This window comes from Bos indicus x Bos taurus, chromosome 5 (genome assembly GCF_003369695.1).
Source record: "Bos indicus x Bos taurus breed Angus x Brahman F1 hybrid chromosome 5, Bos_hybrid_MaternalHap_v2.0, whole genome shotgun sequence".
Classification (NCBI taxonomy): domain Eukaryota; kingdom Metazoa; phylum Chordata; class Mammalia; order Artiodactyla; family Bovidae; genus Bos; species Bos indicus x Bos taurus.
The window spans coordinates 35,398,911-35,419,706 of record NC_040080.1 but is presented as its reverse complement, the minus strand read 5'-3'; the positions used below and the strand labels follow the sequence as shown (position 1 = coordinate 35,419,706).

At 33.1% G+C, this 20,796-nt stretch overlaps 1 protein-coding gene across 6 annotated transcripts in view; it reads left to right on the top strand.

Annotated features, from left to right (window-relative positions):
* The window catches only part of KRAS (KRAS proto-oncogene, GTPase), a 42,525-nt gene extending 22,046 nt beyond the window's left edge, over positions 1-20,479 (top strand). For 2 of the 6 annotated variants that reach the window (XM_027541560.1, XM_027541564.1), the window contains exons 3-6: positions 2,070-2,248; positions 3,233-3,392; positions 10,837-10,960; positions 16,007-16,086. In XM_027541560.1, coding sequence (XP_027397361.1) covers positions 2,070-2,248; positions 3,233-3,392; positions 10,837-10,956 — 459 coding nt within the window. In that variant the 3' untranslated portion in view covers positions 10,957-10,960; positions 16,007-16,086. Of the gene's footprint in view, positions 1-2,069; positions 2,249-3,232; positions 3,393-10,836; positions 10,961-13,693; positions 13,695-16,006 lie in introns of all 6 variants that reach the window. The other 4 variants (XM_027541562.1, XM_027541563.1, XM_027541566.1 and 1 more) reach the window with 3 other exon arrangements.
* Positions 20,480-20,796: the final 317 nt, after the last annotated feature.

The following is a 20,796-nucleotide window of genomic DNA, read 5'->3' as shown; positions in this document are numbered from 1 at the left end:
TTAAGGGGCAAAGGAATACATTAAAAATAATATCTGTTACCAAAAAAAGATAAGTAATCAATTATTTATTAAATTAATTCTTTCCATCAGAGACATACCCTTTGTTAACATTAATAAACATACCACCATGAGTTTTTTTAATGTATATATAGATACGTTTATACAGATGTGTATCTCTATACTGGGAACATGTCACATGTGTATCTTAGAATACTCTGCATGCCGTGAACATTTTTTCAGACATTTTACCAAAAACATAATTTTTAACGACCACTTTTTAAATAATAGATTGGTTTGTAAAGTAATTCATGAACTAAAGGTGGAACAAGAAGAAACAGTGTCCTTAGGCTTATACTTTATACCCATTATTAGCCCTGCCTCTGCTTCCATGACCTCACCTTACACCAGCTCTTTCCCTTATTTTTTGAAGTCTGTTTTGGCAGACAGTGTGTGAAATCTTTTAGGCATGAGGATTAATCAAAAGGTTCCCAGGTGGCTCAGTGATAAAGAATCCGCTTACCAATGCAGGATATGCGGGTTTGATCCCTGGGTTGGGAAGATCCCCTGGAGGAGACTGGTAACCCACTCCAGTATTCTTGCCTGGGAAATCCCATGGATAGGGGAGTGTGTCAGGCTACAGTCCATGGGGTCACAAAGAGTTGGACACGACTGAGTGACTGAGTAGATACACACAGACTAATCAAAAGTCAGAGGAAAGTCAAATTTCATTTCAGGAGTCTTATGTTACTCACCCTCTTTTCTTTACTCCCTCTTTGAGTTGCAGTGCCTCTAAGGTATCCAACTCTTTCTTTTTTCTTTTCCACTCCCTCTCTTTTTTACTAGGGATCTCACAGAATTTGCAGACAGAACAATTATTCTCTTTAGCAGTTTCATAGTATCTATCTGACTGTTAAATACTGTTCCCAGGACTGTAGAAATGGACTATGGAGGATATGAAAATTCTCAGCATTGACCATTCTCTTATGAATTCCCTTGACTATAGGTAAAATAAATGCATGACAATTATTTGTAAGTTTCTTGGTTTTTCTTGCCATCTAAATCATCCAGAATAGTAAGAGTTGATAGAGCTATCCCATTTTGTAATAATTATTTTTCTTTACAGAGAATTTTGGGTCTTTTTGTTATCAATCTGTGCACTTGCATTGTTGACTCTTCTTGTAACATCTTTTTTTTAAAAAAAACTTTTAAAACTGTGGTAAGATACACATAAAATTGATCATTGCCATAATTTTAAGTGTACAGTTGAGTGACAATAAGTTAAATTCACAACATTGGACAGCCATTAGCTCTATTTCCAGAAGTTTTTCCTCATCCCAAACTGAAACTCTGTGCCTATTAAATAATAACTCTCCAATTCCCCTCTCCTCAGCCCCAGGTAACGTCTTTCCTACTTTTTGTCTCTGTGACTTGACCTTTTCTAGGTGTCTCAGTATAAATGGAATCATAGAATGTTTGTCTTTTTGTATCAGACAACATTTAGTGTAATGTTTTCAAGGTTCATCCGTGTTATATAGCATATATCAGAATTTCATTTTTTATGGCTGAATAATATTCCACTCAGTGTGTGTATGTGTATGTGTGTACAGTCATGCCATCACACCACATTGTATTTATCCATTCATTTTATCCAACAAACATTTGAGTTGTTTCTACATTTTAGCTATTGTAAGTAATGCTTTGACCATTGGCATACAAGTATTTGAGTTTCTGCTTTCAGTTCTTTTGTTAACATACCTAGGAATGGATTGATGGATCGAGTTTCTCTGCATCCTTACTAGCACTTATTATATTACCTTTTTTTTTTTTTCCATAGCCACTCTAATGGGAGTGAAGTTGTAGCTCATTGTCGTTTTGATTTGCATTTCCTGAATGAGGTTGAACATCTTTTCATGTACTTATTGGCCATTTGTGTATTTTCTTTAGAAACCTGTCTATTCAATTTGCCCAGTTTTGAATTGGATTGGTTTTTGTTTGTGAGTTGTGTCTAACACCTTTTTGGAAGTAAAAGGTGCACCGTGATAACCCAGACTGTGTTTCTCCCTTCTCAGGATTCCTACAGGAAACAAGTAGTAATTGATGGAGAAACCTGTCTCTTGGATATTCTCGACACAGCAGGTCAAGAGGAGTACAGTGCAATGAGGGACCAGTACATGAGGACTGGGGAGGGCTTTCTTTGTGTATTTGCCATAAATAATACTAAATCATTTGAAGATATTCACCATTATAGGTGGGTTTAAGTTGAATAAAATAAATTGACATTGAGGAGTAACTATCTCCATTTATTGAGTCTTTGCTAACTGCCATGCACAAATTATCTAATATAGAATAATTTTTGTGAGGTAGGTAATATCCCTGTTTTGCAAATGAAATCTTAGGGATTGAGCAGTTGAGCAGCTTGTTCCAGATCACACAGTGGCGATGCTGGAATTGAAAAGCAGGTCTATTTGACTCTAAAACCTGTGCTCTTAACCACTCTGTACTGGAGAAACAAAGCTTTATGCTAGATCCATCATAAAAATGAAAACCATGAACAAAAATGTGAAAAGATAATTGAGATGGCACCACTTGAATAGCCTTAAAAAATAAGTCCATTTAGTGTGGCATTTCTTGGAATCAAATAAGTACTGGCTTTAGATAATTAAGGAAAAAACACAACTCTGAAGTTAAAAGACAGAAGTGTTAATACAGTTTTTAAAGAATCTTGGCGAATTTGCATAAAATTGATTACTTTTATTAAAATAATTGTTCACATAGAAATAAAATCTTTCCACTTGGTGTTCTTTTTTAAGAATGGAAGGTTAAAAATATGTTAATGTTGTAATTCATGTTTTTATAAAAACATTAATTCTATATATATATATTTAACAACATACACAGAATGTGTTTTTAAGATTATAATTTTAAAAATTAGGCATAGCACTTTTTTGGCCTAAAATTTTTCATTATTTCTGTTTTATCATTGTGACCTACCTGCATATGAACCTATTAGACTGTAGTACTATTATATTTCTGGATATTTGATCTTTTAAAAGACATAGAAGTTCTGTTTAGAATAGAGAAAAACAAGTAGAAGGAGGAGAAAGGAAAATTTGGTGTGATGGGAACTAGGAATTACATTAACAACCTTTATTTTATGAGACAAAGTTGTGAATAGTTTCTGAAAGATTTTTGTTACTAATTCCTGTGCTATAACTTTTTTTTTCCTCCCCAGAGAACAAATAAAAAGAGTTAAAGACTCTGAAGATGTACCTATGGTTCTAGTAGGAAATAAATGTGATTTGCCTTCTAGAACAGTAGACACAAAACAGGCTCAGGACTTAGCAAGAAGTTATGGAATTCCTTTTATTGAAACATCAGCAAAGACAAGACAGGTAAGTAAAATTGTAATAAATAACAAATCTTTCCTCTCAAACTATATCAAGTGATTTTAATCATTAATCATAATTTACTAATATATATTCCAATAATGTCATTTTGGGAGCAGGAAGGTGTGATCATTAATAAATGTACATACCTGATAGCATAACTGTTGATTTTTTTTCCATTATACTAAAGTAGGAAGTAAAACAATATTTACTTGGTAAATGTTCTCTAAAGGATATGAGAGGGCAGTCCTCATTCCAGTGTCTATGCGTTATTTTTGGCTTTGGTTTCTTTCCACATTGAACAGTTCAGCACATCTTATAGTCAGGATTCAAGAGATGTGGGAATTTTTTTTTTTTTTTACTGTTTTTTTTTTTTAAATTAACAGGGAGACGAATTTTGAGTTTCCTGTTTTTGAAGTGCTTTTATATTATGTCATGTTTCTAGATTAAATGTTGTATGTTTGGAGAATTTTACTTTGCTAGAATATTCTTTTAAAGGATATATTTGTTTTTCAGGAAAGTTTTCATTAAGGCAGGAGAATATTTACAAAGCAAATAGGAATTCTCAGTTATTCATTTACTGTGTTGTTCTGAAAAAAACACCACCACCACCAGATTGATCCTGAATTTTGTTTCAAAAATTATCTTTAAAAGTAACTTTTTCCCTAGGTAAAATTAATTGATATGATTTAACCTCTTTGTGTGAAATAAGAGTTTAACGTATAGAATAAATAAATTCCTAGAAAGGAATATATAATGTTATGATGGAATACTGGTATGTTCCATACAAGGTGAACATTTGTTTGGGGCCTTGTCTGGTTATGGCCCAGAAAACCAATCTCATGGAATTTAACTTTATCATCCTAGAAGTTAAGAAAATTGATGAAAAATTCATTACATGGTTAAACTTACAAAAACATCTTCTAGATCTTTCACTGAATTTTGTAAAGGGATAAAAATTTTAAAAGTAAACCATTTCTCAGCTAGTATATATATGTCTGCTTCCCTGGCGGAAGATTATATGTACCACTTTCTACTTGTATAAATTTGGTACACAGTGAAAAAAAAATTCTATTTTAAGTCTTCATTTGGAATCAAAAGTTGAATTACTATAGTTTTTAACCATAATACAGATTATCTAATTCTAAAACCTGATGTATAAGTTACAAAAATACTTGGTACATATATTACTTCAGTTTACTTTGAAAGAATTAAGATTTTATTCATAGCATTCCCAAGTCCCAAAGACTAGGAAGAGGTTTGATTTTTATCATCTTCGCACTGGTCTTCTCTGACTAGAATCCTGGATTTCCCTTAAGAAGTACTCAGAAAACATGATTATATCATTGTAACTTTTTCTCTCACTTTCATATACAAATTTTTCAGGTATAAAATTGAAGGATTTTTACTGAAAGCATTTGCAAACCTGCTACCTAGATTATACTATTAACATTTTATTAACTTATATTATTTATAACTTTAAAAATAAATACTTTAGATTGGGAGATATATTAGTTTACATTGTACAAAGGAAAGAAAAAAGTCTAATAAGAGACTTTGCCTGATGTTGTAAAGGGCTGCAAATAAAGCTGTACTTCTCATACTTTAATATGCATAAAAATCAACTGAGCTTCTTATTCAAACCCAGATTCTAATTCTGAATTAGAATTAGGGTCTAGATTGGAAGCTGTGATTCCGCAATTTTAACAAGCTCTCAAGTGATGCTGACTTTGGTACATGGACCACATCTGGAGTGGAAAGGTAATAAAGGACAGAAGAAGTCGTCTTGTTACTTCTGCAGTGTTACCCTCCACTCTCGTTTGATATAAGAGCCTAAAACAGTTGTGTCTTCTTTCCTTGTATGGTTACTACCTCAGAAGTAATATTGATTCTTAATGTTTGACATGAATACTTTAATATACCACAGCATTCATAACTAATCGGAAAACTACCTGGTTTCCTTTTAAAATAGATTTTTAGGTTTTATACTGGTTTTTGTGGAGGGAGGGGTAGGGAAGGTAATGTAGGTATGTGATACCTAGTGGATTAACCTGAATTTGTTTTGTAGACATTTTTATGGATCATCGAATTAAAATATACAGTGATATGTTACAAAGAAATACTGTACTTTATTCCTTAACCTTCTAGCCCTCAGCTTCTCTTATATTTATATCCTGTTTTATTGATCTGGTTATGTAATTTATGGTGCTAAACTACAACTTCGATATTTAGTTTCTGATCTTTGATTTCTCTATTATATGGACTTGTTGATTTGTCTCTCAAAAGTTTATTCATCTCTCTCTGTTGAAATTAATTTGCTATTTGCATGCTCTTAGAAGACTTGAATTAACTATTCCAAGTAATTGAGAAAATGAAGTATGTAAATTTTTATAAATTTTAATTTACATCTCTAGTTTTTGTGAAAATTTGAAGCCCTATTTTCTGCAGAACGTTTTGATATTCATCTCCTATTATTTATTTATTATTTGAGCAAAATGAATATGCATATCCTCATTGTAGTTTATCAGCAGCTACTTGTTTCCTGCCCTGTTTTGGTCTTGAGCATGAACTTAAAACACAAAACAAGAGAAAGTTATATTTAAGTTAGTAGGAACAGGACATGCATTTAGAACTTTTATAGATAAAAGTCAGGGGCTAGCAAGCTTTTTCTGCAGAGGGTCAGATGATAAATACTTTAGGCTTTTGGGCCCCAAGTGATATCTGTTGCATTTTTTTTTTTTCTTACAGCTCTTTAAAAATGCAAAAATCACTCAGCTTGTGGGCAGTACAAAAATATGGGCTGTGGCTGCATTGGGCTTGTGGGTTGTACTGTGCTGCTTGTTGATTATCTAGGGAACTGTGTTCTTTGACCAGACATGAGAAGTTAGGTCAGACTTTCAACTTAAATTTTATAGGCTAACATTAGTAATTTTAAAGTAAAATTTACATATTCTGTGAAAGAAAAGTTAAGAGTTTTACTCTAGTATTTTTAAGGTAAGGGTTGCAGACTATATATTTTACCAACTTAATTAGTTTCTTATTTTAAAAAGTCCATTTTTATGGCTAAAATACAATTCTTTTATATTTTTATAAAATTATAGTTTTCAGCTATTCTTTTAGTCCACATCTGAAAGGCCAAAGAAGTTTTTGTTTCTGCAGGTAGGCTGCATCAGGTCCCTGTGTTCCAAGTGTATAATAAAGTCTGCTGTCTAGATGACATTTTTCTGGCTTCTTTGGGCAGTGCATGGTAGTGTTCGCAAAGGCTGTTGAAACCAAATTGTTGATACCATGGTAATCAGCAGTGTGTTTTCCAGTCTGCTAAAATCAAAAGTGGGGAGCATTCAGGAAAGTGGATGATAAAAGCAAAATTCTCTGAGTATATGTTACTTCTGATTCAGCTTTTTTGCTTTCTGGAGGTCTCAATTTGAGCATAATGTGAAAATTTGTTTTATGAACTTAAAAATGTTTTAAGTTTAAAAAAAATTTTTTTTTAAAATTAATTTTGTTTTGTTGTTGTTAATTTCCAGATACATAAATTTAGTTGTTGGGAGACCTCCGTTAAAGAAAACTTATGATCAAACTGTTTTAACAAAGCAAACCAAACAAAAAACGTTCTTATATGCCACATTTCTCTGTTTAGCAGTAGTTGGGGTTGTGTACAAAAGATTGATATTTTGAACTTTGCTTTTTATGTGTTAAAACTAGACAAAACAATTAACCGAGGACCTGCTGTGCACCAATGCATAGCATAGCCTCCGAAGCAGTTCAGAGTTGCTGAGGTAGGTTATCGTTCGGCAAGGTTTCTTTCCAATTCAGCAATGCAGAGTTGCTTTTTAGAATACATCTTGTTCCTCCCATTGCTGTCCCCCAAGAAGGCTAGAAGAGGGGTGGCAGAGGATGAGATGGTTGGATGGCATCACTGACTCAATGGACATGAATTTGAGCAAACTCCAGGAAATAGTGAAGGACAGGGGAGCCTGGTGTGCTGCAGTCTATGGTGTTGCAAAGAATTGGACACAACTTAATGACTGAACAACAACACAGGAAGGCTAGTATTCTTGCATTCAGGTATTTGAAGTGTTATTTCATTGAAAGAATTTTGGCAGGTAGTAAACTGTTAACTGGAACAAGTACTTGTTTAAAATTGAATTGGTTAGTGAAAACATTACAGGCATAAGGATACAGAATGATGTGGTTAACAGTTCTTTCTCCTGTACTGAAGTGCTGTATTTGCATAGTCTCCACAGTATGTTTTCAGATAATGACTGAGCTGAAAGTACTGTCAAATCTCTTGATTAAAGAAGAATGTACAAATATATTTTTTAAAACTTATTTTAAAATTTACATACATAGACACATGCACTTTTGCTCCTACAGTACACACTTGTGTCTCAGTTGTTTAATCAGTGAGATCTGAAGATGAGTATATTGTGGCAACAAGCCATAGTCTCAAGAATAAATCATTTTGTGCCAGTTAAGACCTTAGCAACTAACCATAGTAGGTATTAAACATCTGTTTTGGCTGTGCTTAATCTTTTAAAATTACCTACAAATTCTGGAATATGAAACCAGTGTTTTGTGCCAGTGGTTTAAGGTACATACAAGGATCAGTAATGTTCTCTTCATGTCAGTATGACTTTAAAGCATATTATCAAGAAATAAGTAATTAAGTCTGAGAAAATATGGTAAATAACTTGATTCTTTAAAATCTAATTTAAATTTTCTATTAGTAAAGATGAGAAATGAAAAAGTCATTCCGGAACAACTATTTCTTGGTGGTGTTAATTATCTTAGCCTCTGAGGTCCTGATACTGAATTTTTGGTGGCGGGTAGTCTAGTTCTTTTTAATTACTGGCTTCCAACTCTCTCTGCATTACTGGAAACAAAAATCATATATTCTGATATTGGTGATGGGATGTGCATACTTAAAAAGCAGACACATTCAAACTAGTTTTAGACATAAATTATAATCAAAATTTGCTTCTGCTAAATTATTTTTCCTCCATCATAGAATATTTCAGTACTTCTACATTGACCTTATACCTTCTTTTTTAAACAAGAATGAGAGTTTTTATTCTTAAAAATATGAGCTTTACCTGGTTTGTTTTATTTGTATATACATATATTTGAAATTTCTTGCATTAATTTTCAAATTGAAAAGACAATCATTTGTGAAGATATCTTAAATGTCAGCAACATGCTTTATATTTTATATGCATTACTAAAGCTCTTTTAATACCTTAATTATTTAGTAATTTCTTAAAAACAAACCCTCTCCTCTTAGACAGTAGTGATAAATACAAAATATTAAAAATTTTATATATGGGTACATGTGGCTGTCTCATTTAAAGTACCAACATATTTAATGATTTCAGAAAATAGTTGGAATTTTTATTCTGTAGTTGGCTTAGTTACCTAATTGATTAAATTGATTTCATTAAAAGTATACAGATATTTATGTCACGTTGATACAATAACTTCAGAGGTACATTTTAATATATAATTAACATTATTTAAATCCCTACTTAACTGAAACTTAATTTTATGAATTTTAAATTAAAGTTTTACTTCAAAGATAAATTACTGAGTTCCACTGAAGCCGTTCTTAATACATTCTAAAGATTTGTAAGAATTAATATTGCTATAAAAATTGAGATGCCCCTTTTCTTTTCCTTAACTATTGTAAGCAGTGGATGTGTGATGATGTATGCATGCTAAGATTAAGCTTTAGCTGTTTTACTTAAGTTAATACTTAAATGGCTGATTCTGTGTGCTTGATTGAATTTAAAACTGCAAATCATATTTTTGGTACAAATTAGATTTTTAGGTACTGGGTCCATTTTTTCACATTTGGTTATAGAAAGACTGATGTTACCAATGGCAGAGACTTAAATATGCCACTTCCCATAGTGAGTAATTCTATCTTAAAATTGAAAGAACAGATTAAGCTTAAAAAAAAATGTACGGTAAAATAAACCACTAACATTTTAAAAACATCTTTCTTTCAGAAGGATGGAACATATATCTTTTAAGTTAATTTGTACCACATGTAAATTAATGCGTGCTTAAGTTGCATCAGTCATATCTGACTCTTTGAGACCCCATGGACTGTAGCCTGCCAGGGTCCTCTGTCCACAGGATTCTGCAGGCCAGAAAACTGGAGTGGGTTGCCATTCCTTCTCCAGGGGATCTTCCCAGCCCAGGGATTGAACCCGTGTCTCTTACATCTCCTGCACTGGCAGACGGGTTCTTTACCATTACCATTAGTGCCACCTGGGAAGCCCTATGTAGATTAATATTTGTGTTAGTATTTCTTTTTAGAAATACTAAAGAATTCTTAATATTTTTGAGAATATACTTTAAAGAAAATTTTAAGATTTTTAATATTTTAAGAAAATACTTAATACTTTTAAGTATTCTTAATGCTTTTAAGAAATTAATATTTCTTTTTTTAGATGTCAGCTTCTACTTTGGTGGTTACATTCTTCGGGACAAACTAACAGTACAGTTAATCTAAACATTTTTTCCTTTTGTCTACTGTCTAATTTTCTAGACTAGAAAAGACATAAAACTTCTCCATATGGGCATATATGATTGTATTTGTTGTCGTAGCTTTCTCACCATAGCCTTAAGCAGAAGTCCCCTTGGCTCCTTCAAAGTGTGTAAATTAAAAGATATGAAGCCAGTACATTGGATATTGTTCTAAAAATTATTCTTAAGACTTGTAATACGGATACAAAATTGTATTGCTACTATTTTGTATTTTTTAAACAATTAAAAATATTTTCATTTTATGGTAAACAGCCCTCATTTAGCATTTTTATTTAAATAGTGCAGTTCTCTATCCACAAAAGTCCCAGTCTCAGTTCCATTTGTGGGCTCTAGAAATTGACTGGACAGTTGCAACTGAAGATAGAACTTGTGATTCCAGTCTCTTGACCCAGCTGTATTTTGAGGTGTTGTGTGCATGTGTGTGTGTGTGTGTGTGTTGAAACAAAGGTCTGACTATCCCTTTTGTACCATTTTTCTCCTCACTCCTGACTCAGAGCAGGAGTGGGGATCAGTGGTACAAAAATAACTTGTTTTCCCTAAGTCAAAGAAATAATTTAAATCTAACTTCAGTTTAGACTTTGATTAATTCTGTGACTAACAAACTAAAATGATTGCATTAATTGATATACAGGTACTAATAAAACATGCACTTCCTAATTTAAATTTAAAAAAAATTCTTATCCCATTACAAAACAAAACTTGACTTCAAAGAACAAATCAGAATTTATGCCCTATTTTAATACTGAATCTCCAGTTCTATTCAAACAGTCTGATTCTGTTTGAGAAAAGAAAATGCTCAAGTAAAGCTCAAAATTTCAAACTTCTTGCACATGGCTGTCCCAATAAATTACTATTACCAATGAAACAGACTTTAAAGAAGTTGTGTTTTACAATGCAGAGAGTGGAGGATGCTTTTTATACATTGGTGAGAGAGATCCGACAATACAGATTGAAAAAAATCAGCAAAGAAGAAAAGACTCCTGGCTGTGTGAAAATTAAAAAATGCATTGTAATGTAATCTGGTAAGTTCAGCATATTAATTTTGGCAGAAAGCATGTTTTTCATAGCTAACGAAGTAGCAACCACTTGAGATCTACCTTGGTGTGGGATTCTAATTTGAAGTATTAAAAAAATAAGAAAGGTGTAGTTTGCTTCCAGTCAATACATTTATTTTTAATGGATATTAATTATAATTGAGGCAATTTTTTGATGGCTATAGACTATTCTACATTTGTCAAGGTCTTGAGAGACAAAAGATGCCGGACCATACAGAGGAGTTTAATGGCCCAGAAGGTGGGAAAGGCTCACTCTTACAGAGTATGTTTTCTTTTGGACATTCCACAGGCAGGTACTTATTCTATCTCTGCTCTCATAACGTAGTGACATCAGCATCACTTCTTTACCCAGGTGAGAAACCTGGGAGTCTTGGGATGACTCCCTATTTTTCACATCCATTTGGAGGCAATCACAAATTTCTATTATGAATGATGTTACACTCTAACTTTTTTAAAAATTTATTTATTTTTGGCTGTGCTGGGTCTTCATTGCTGCACACAGGCTTTTCTCTATTTGTGGTGAGCAGGGGCTACTGTCCAGTCGCAGCACATGGGCTTCTCATTTTTGTCGCTTGTCTTGTTGCAGAGCATGGGCTCTAGGGCACATGGGCGTCAGTACTTAATGCACGTGGGCTCAGTAGTTGCCACTGTTGGGCTCTAGAACACAGGCTCGATAGCTGTGGCACCACGGGCTTAGTTGCTCCATGACATATTGAATCTTCCTGGATCAGAGATGAAACCTCCATCTCCAGCACTGGCGGGCAGATTCTTTACCACTGAGCCACTAGGGAAGCCCACCTTCTAACTTTCATCACATCATCAGTTCAGACTTCGATCATTTCTTGCTGGGATTGTTGAAACCTCTTACTTAGTTTACCTTTTGCTGCCTTTATTCACAGTGCAACTAGGGAGATATACTTAAAAGGTTTCATAGAATATATATGGCTCCTTAACACCAATCTTCCCCTCTCACCTTTGGTTTCATCTCTAAAAAACTCCTTGACTGAACTTTTGGTCCTCATGTAAATCAGCACTATGTTATTTCTTACCTTCCCTTAAGTCTTGGCTGTTGCTCTTGTTTGGAATGCTAGTGTTCTCATCCCCTAGTTTTACTAGTTAACACGCTTTCATGCTTGTCCAATCTCCTGTTCTCTAAGAATCTTTCTTTAAACCAATCCCATGGATGGAGGAGCCTGGTAGGCTGCAGTCCATGGGGTCGAAAAGAGTTGGACACGACTAAGCGACTTCACTTTCACTTTTCACTTCCCATGCATTGGAGAAGGAAATGGCAACCCACTCCAGTGTTCTTGCCTGGAGAATCCCAGGGACAGCGGAGCCTGGTGGGCTGCCGTCTATGGGGTCGCACAGAGTCGGACACGACTGAAGCGACTTAGCAGCAGACTGGGCCTAATGTGCCCTTCTTATGTATTCCCAGTTTATTGCTCTTAACTGTTACACACTTACCATGTTAAAGTGAAATAAACTATGTTTGATTGCTATACAGTAAGAATTTTAAGAGAGCTAGAATCTCATACTTCTAATCTTTGTATGTCTGTGGCCTAATGAGGTTCCTGGCACACAGGAGCTGCCCAGTTGGATTTATTGAGTGGAATTTCTCAGTTTCCTTTCTAAACCAACCCATATTAAATTTGGTTTTCCTTAGAAAATATTTCCCTCAATAGATGCCATAAAGTTTATACCAAAGCTTAAGGTTTTGATGCATATTATTTGCAATATATAATGTTCTGGGGGAACATGAAATAAAATTGGAGGATATCATTCATTGTGCTGATTAAACTAAAGGTTGGTGTTCTTTATATGAGTCGAAGGTCTGAAATAATGTATCTCCAAAAATATACTTCTGAATAGTAGATTAAGTTCCAAACATACTATGTGGTATGTTATGAACTAAACTCAGACGAAGAAACAAAGCAAAATTAATGACTGGCATTAATTTTTATTGAGATTTATGAACTCAATATTTTTTGAGCATCATTGTACAAAATAATATTTAATTTAGAAGTGGTAAAACCCAACATTGGGATGCAATCTTAAAAGTAAAACTTCTGAAATAACAGGATTTATGACCAGAGTTAAGTGCTAGTCTTTTTTTCTTCCTACTCTGTTTATTATTAGATGATATTTAAAGTAGACTATTTAGAATAAAATAAGCTTTATGCTTCAGTTTTTATTTGAAACAGATGAAAGTGTATACTTTTCTAAAATCTCAAATTTGTGCAAACTATTTCAGTGACTGTAGTCTAAATGTCAGATTGTTGGGCATGATGAATCTTTTTCAGTGATCATGAATAGCATTTTATATAAGGAAGAAATTGTACTTGGTAATACCTAAATTTTTTAAATAAAGATATTTTTACAGAATTTGACAGTGATAAATATATGCAGATTAGTTTTTCTTAGTGCTAAAATGATTGGTTTGAACAAATAACCCTAGTGGTATCCTGTTTTGTCTTCTTTACATGTATATGAGAATGATTAGTTCCCACATGAACAAAAGGCATCCACTACCCTGTTTTGAGCAATTTTAATATTTCACTAATCATTAAAATTAAGATTATATAGAAAGAAGAGTTCAGTGGAATACAAACTAAAGTATTTGTCAGAATCTTACAAGAAGGTAATGTAATCAAATTCTCCCTTCATTGTCTCCTAAATACTTATATATTGTTTTCACCTTAGGGTGTGTCTTCTCTGTATCTGTCTCATGGTTTTTCATTTTGTCTACTTGAACATTTTTGTATCATTGATGTTTTTCTTCATTATAAAAACTGTTGAAGTAGACTACATAAGGATGTGTGATCAAAGGGAATTTGTGAAGGGTAAGGAAGTTGGAATAGATTCTCTCTTAAGATTCCATCCTGTTCTAATAGTTTATGTTTATAAATTAGTCAAGGTTGGTACTGTTTATAAGAAAATAGTTATTCTTTATTGTGTCACTCGAAGTTTTTTGCTCTTTATGTGTTAACATGAAGGTTTATATATATGAAGCCTTGATTGTATTGCTGATGAACTGTCTACCTACTTTTCCTCTCTCCTGTGGGTGAAGCAGAAGCATATGTTGTATCAGTAAGTGGGGAACATCAAGTGAAGTTTGGGGGCTTCACTGGGAACTTCTACTCACTAGTGTTCAAATGAATAATTCCAGTTTTTATACAACTACTATTTAAATGTGAGCAAGCCTCTCATTCCCACTCTATTTAATTCTTTAAAAACATTGGTAATACTTTTATAAATTTTAGATAAAATGTGAAAATCAGTTAAATGTAACTTGCATGAAAATGCCCAGAATTAATTTAGTTATTGAAATATTAATTGTAGAAGATCTTAGTAATGCATAAAAGAGAAATATGTTAAATTTTCAGTTATTTTCAAGATAAAATAATTTAATGAATATGTTTCTGTTCATATTCGACAGAAGTGGTTAAAATGAGTAAAAAGCCAGTTTTCATTGTTCTTAAAGTGGCTTGATTTATACAGCTTTGTTGTGTATTTGTTCCTGAGACTCCCTCTGGTGTCTAGGTTTGAAAACATCATTAGGTTAACAGGCATTTAATAACAGTTACTGGGGCTTCCCTGGTAGCTCAGCTGGTAAAGAATCCGCCTGCAATGCAGGAGACCCTGGTTTGATTCTTGGGTCAGGAAGATCCCCTGGAGAAGGGATAGGCTACCCAACTACAGTATTCTTGGGCTTCCCTGGTTCCTCAGACAGTAAAGAATCCACCCGCGATGCAGCAGACCTGGGTTCAATCCCTAGATCAGGAAGATTCCCCTGAAGGAGGGCATGGCAACCCACTTCAGTATTCTTGCCTGGAGAATCCCCATGACAGAGGAGGAGCCTGGCAGGCTACAGTTCATGGGATTGCAGAGTCAAGACCCAACTGAGTGACTAAGCACAGCACAGTACTCTTCAGTTGAACAGATTTTAAAATACATATTTTAAATACAAGATCGTATTTTTCCTTTAATTTTTATTTTGCTTGTATGTTTAATTTGCTTTTAACTGGGGTAGGAGAGGAATTGACTTAAGTGTAGATCTTGCACCATTCAGGATTGCAGGGTTAAAATCAGCTGTCCTACTAGCAGTCTGAGTGGTATTTTTCATATTCTGTATGAATGATGAGGGTGAAAATTATTTTGACTCAAAATCACTTTGAGTGACTTTGAGTAGCTTGCTTTGATCAAAACAAGATGACCAAAATGACCAAATGGCAATTTCTTTGAAGATAACAGCATTTGACTTTATATGAAAAACTTCTGAATACTTCATATACTACACAGATATTAAAAGTATAATGAATTAAGAAACATCTCCAAATCAGTGGACTTCACCACCATTTAAATGATCTAGATCTTTTCTCCAATAGAAGCATTACATTTTTCAGAGTATTGTGTCTTGTGGTCATTTTAAATTTTCTTCTCACAAATATGTGAATTGAAACTAATGCCTTAATAAAACTGAAAGTTATATATTGATACTGTATACTTCATGATAATTATTTAAATCTAAATGGATTTAAATAATATTGAACCATGGCTCAAATATAGTGAAATAATTATAAAAGTAGTATATACTGGCGTGGCTTATATCAAATGTCTAAAACTCAGGGATAATTAAGTATAAATATATATTCACATATATACACAAATACATTTGGATTTTGGTGACAGAGGTATGCCAGTATGGAAAAACTGGTAGCAAATTAAGTTCTCAGGAAAAGTCATGTGTTAGTACATAAGTGTATGTAGGATTCTTTGCCATTGATTTCATTGCCTTTGGTGAAAATCAGTGTTCCTATAATGTTACCAAAATATCCTTGAAGACACTTAAGAATCCTAAAAATCCTAAAAAACCTGATATATATATGTCTAAATAGAAATGTTAAGTATTCTTATTCTTTCTCAATATTTCCACTAGTAATACATCCTTTCTGTTTTCTGTATACCTCAAACCATCATATATATTCACGTTTTAATACTTGTTATGTGTTTCAGGGTGTTGACGATGCCTTCTATACATTAGTTCGAGAAATTCGAAAACATAAAGAAAAGATGAGCAAAGATGGTAAAAAGAAGAAAAAGAAGTCAAAGACAAAGTGTATAATTATGTAAATACAATTTGTACTTTTTTCTTAAGGCATACTTAAGTAAAAGTGGTAATTTTTGTATATTACACTAAATTATTAGCATTTGTTTTAGCATTATCTAATTTTCTTTCTGCTCCATCCATACTGTTAGCTTTTATCTTGAATGCTTATTTTAAAATGACAGTGGAAACTTTTTTCCTCTAAGTGCCAGTATTCCCTGCGTTTTGGTTTTTGAACTAGCAATGCCTGTGAAAAAGAAACTGAACACCCAAGATTTTTGTCTTGGGGTTTTTGGTGCATGCAGTTGATTACTTCCTATTTTTCTTATCAATTGTGAACTTTAGTGTGAAACAAATTAATGAGGCTTTCAAATCATCCCTATTGTATTGTTTTATCTAGTCACACACATGGATTAATTACTAATTATAACTTCAGTTGAGATTTCATGATTGGTTTTACTGAAACATCGAGGGAACATGAATTTATGGGCTTCCTGTAGTTTCATCTTGTAGGTATCATTGTCCTATAGTTTCAGTTACCCTTAATGAATGTCAGGTTACACTGTTCACAAAGGTTTTCTTCTTTCCACTGCTATTTGTCAAATGGTCACGTTCCCTAAAATACTATATTTTTTCTATAAAAAAAAGAAAAAAATGGAAAAAAATACAAGGCAATGGAAAATATTAAAAGGCCACTTACTTTCCACATTAGGTAAATTCCTATAATGCTCTGAATAGCTTTTTATGTTAAGGCAGACCCAGTAGGTAATGAGGATTAGAACAAGCATTTTGGGACTATATTTACATGCTTTAAATTTTTGTAATAACAAAAAAATTTTAACTGTATAAAGAATTCTCATAGGAATTAAATACAGTCTCCCTGTGTCAGATTGCTCTTTCTTAGCATAAATCTTTTTCTTGAACTTCAATCTTTAAAAGTAGTTTTAATTCTACTGATAGTGATGTAAAAGATTATTTGGGCCAGTTAGCTTGGTAGGTGTTACAGAGACCAGGGTGGCATAGCCGGGCCTTGTGTGAACCTTTAAGCTACATGGAGAGTTTCACAGTGTGGACTGCATCCCTGTGGTCTTCCATTGTTGCCATGCCTTGGTTGGTCAAAAACAAGGACTTGCAGAGAGATTGAATAGCTCAGCAAGGTACATTCTCATTATGTCGTAGTCCTACTCAGGAACATCACTTTTTTAAAATAAAAAACCCCAAAAAACAGAACTTAAAAAAAAAAAAAAAACATTATTTTAAATGAGATTTTCGGTGGGGTGGAAAGATTTTAATTTTTTTTAAACGATGAAATGAAAAAATGTCAAAATCTTGAGTATTGGCTAGTTCTCTTTAACACTGGCTAAAGTAACATTTTTGTAAACACTTCAGTACAGTCTGGTCCATTATTAAGAATATCTAATGCTTATACAATAAAGTAATGCTAACAAAATGATTCTTTGAATGCATTTAAAATGTTAACTTATTTTAAAATATTTGAACTGAGATAGTGTGTTGAGGTGAAAGTATCACTGGACAAGGAGGAAGTTGACTTAGATTCTAAGTTATGTGTCTTTGATTTTGGACAAATCACTTACTAGCCATTTCTTCATTTTTAAAGAAGTCATCTCAAAGGCTGTATCTAGCTTTATAACTATGTGATTTACATTCAGTTTACATAAGGATATACCTATTTGTCAGTCTCAGCACCATCTGTAACTTTTTACCTGTGTTATCATCTTCAGTGCCAGTCTTAGGCAAAATTGTGCAAGAGGTGAAGTTTATTTTTAAATATCGTTCTCTGCTTCCAGGACTTTTCCCATATTAGTGTTGTCTTGCCTGCCTACCTTACACTTCTCTATGTCCCATGACTTGATGTTTTTTCTTATAATATTTCTCATTTCTCTGAACTCAAGATTTATTGCTGCTTTGGATATCTCCATGATGGCCTCCCATCAAATCATACCAAAATGTCCTATATTGTAAAATTCCTCAGGCTTAACGTAATCTGACAGATACTATAATGGGATTTGACCTAATAGCTAATTTTCAGATTGTGGCTGTAGCAATTTAATTTTGATCCTCTGAACATCATCTCTTTGCTGCCTGGTTCATCAGTTACAAAGCAGGAGTTTTCATACCTGCTATGAATAGTTAGAACCCTATCCCATGGAAGGAGAATTTAATAAAAGTAGTGCTGAGAGAATTCCTTATGTAATTTACTAGGACTAGCCCTGCTAATAGTGATACATTCCATTGTTTTAAAAACTAAAATCTTACCATGAAAGACATTTTCAAATTTAACTCATGTCTTACTCTTTAGCAGAAGTCATTTTTTCAGCAAATATTTCAGTGCCAGGCACTGCCCAAGGCACTGGGGATATTAAGAGTACCCAAACATGGGACATAAGGCCTGTCCTTAAGTAGTGTTTATATTCTAGAGGGTCTATATATCAGTGAGGCATCTGACACATGACCCAGATACAACATAATGCATGTTGTAATTCTGCAAAAAAATGATTTGGTCTCTAAGTTTAGTTTCTTCCAGTTCTAAAATACTTGTTTTGCTCTTATTCCAAAGTAGCTGTTTAGTCAAGCTCTTTTTTAATTAAATCAGTTTACTTCAATGTTTTAAAGGAGTAAATTTGATTATTTTTTTAATTTGGCATAATTATGTGATTCTATTGAGACAATTATAGTACAAATTAAGTTGTATGTCAGATAATGTTAAAATCCCCCTGCGTGTAGTATGGTCTCTTTGTATAAGTAATTATAATAGATGTTCAAAATTAAATATTGAATTCTAAAAGTTATTTCTTCTGGGTAAAAATAAACAGATGCCTGAGCTAATTCACAGAAAAGGAAACTTCTCTGTAAAAATCAATATGGTTTCTGAGATGCTATATTAAACTACAGGCTTCTGGAACATTAGGTAGGGAGTTAAGACTTGCTTTAGTACCTCCTTTTATTTCTAAACAAGAGAAAGAAATGGCCATACTTCAGGACTTGCAGTGTATAACTGAGGTGATTTTTAGGACTCTTGAATTTTTGATGTAGCTGGGCAACTTTTTTATGGCAGTGGTAATTATCCTTTATTATGTGAATTTTGAATGGTTTAATAAAATGTTTGTTTTTGTAGAGATTTTAAAAGGGGAGAGATAATCCTAGAAATAACATAAATGTTATCTAATTACAGCCTTAAAGATAAAAATCCTTGTTGCAGTTAAAAAAATTGCTAAATTACATAGTTTTAGACATTAACGTTTGTGGAAGAATGTAGCAGAAGTATGTAGTAAAATTTGAGTGAGTATCTCCACTTAGGAATTCTAGGCTCTATTTTAACTGAGTCACACTGCATAGGAATTAGAACCTAACTTTTATAGGTTATCAAAATCTTGGCCACCATTGCACAATTTTGTCCTAAAATATATGGAAACTTTGTGAGGCATGTTAAGTTGCAGTTTGCACAAGTTCATCTCATCTGTATTCCAGTGATTTTTTTTTTCCTAACCATTTTTCCTACACATATACACATTTAGGTTTCTTTGTAGGCAGTAAAAACTACCTGCCCCTTCCTTCTGTCAAAAAGTAATAATTTATTGATTATTTTGTATTAATGATTTTTAACAACCCATTAGTAACTTTAAAGCTGAATTTATATTTAATAACTTTGTTGTTGATATTGGGTAGCATGAAATCTGCATTGAGAAATTGAACAGCATATAACTGGTAGCTGTAAATTCCTTCAGAAAATGAAATTTCTTTCTTTCTAGAAATATATTCACATCAGTTCCTAAAGATGAGTCATAACTAGTAATACTTGTTTTAATAGTTTTAAGTGCCTGTTTGGGATGATGATAGGCAATTTTAGATGAATTTATGAAAAAAAAATCATTACCTGCAGAAATGTCAATTATAGACGGTCCCCTTCCCTATAGAGCTAAATGGGTTATGTAATGTTTTATTCAAAAGTTTCCAATTCCACTGTCTTGTGTTTTCATGTTGAAAATACTTTTGCAGTTTTCCTTTGAGTGCCAATTTCTTACTAGTACTATTTCTTAATGTAACATGTTTACCTGGAATGTATTTTAACTATTTTTGTATAGTGTAAACTGAAACATGCACATTTTGTACATTGTGCTTTCTTTTTGTGGGACATATGCAGTGTGATCCAGTTGTTTTCCATCGTTTGGTTGCGCTGACCTAGGAATGTTGGTCATATCAAACATTAAATTTAAAAATGACCACTCTTTTAATTAAAATTAACTTTTAAATGTTTATAGGAGTATGTGCTGTGAAGTGATCTGAAATTTGTAATATTTTTGTCATGAACTGTACTGCTCCTAATTATTGTAATGTAATAAAAATAGTTATGGTGACTATCATAGTGTGTACTTTTTTTTTTTTGGCTGTGCTGCACGACTTGTGGGATCTTGGTTCCCTGACCCTGACCTGGGTCCACAGCAGTGAAAGTGCCAACTCCTAACCACTGGATTGCCAGGGAAATTTGAAACATTATCCCCACAAATGATACAGGATAGTTTATAAGCAACAGACGCTAAATTATATTAGCATATATTAGTAAATTAGTAAATCTTTTCTTTAGCTTATAAAGCTAGATGTTTTTTATTTGTAAAAGGTGCTGTGAACATTGTGTAAAAGTTTAAGTGTTTGCTTTAAACCACGTTAGGTTTAGGTCCTA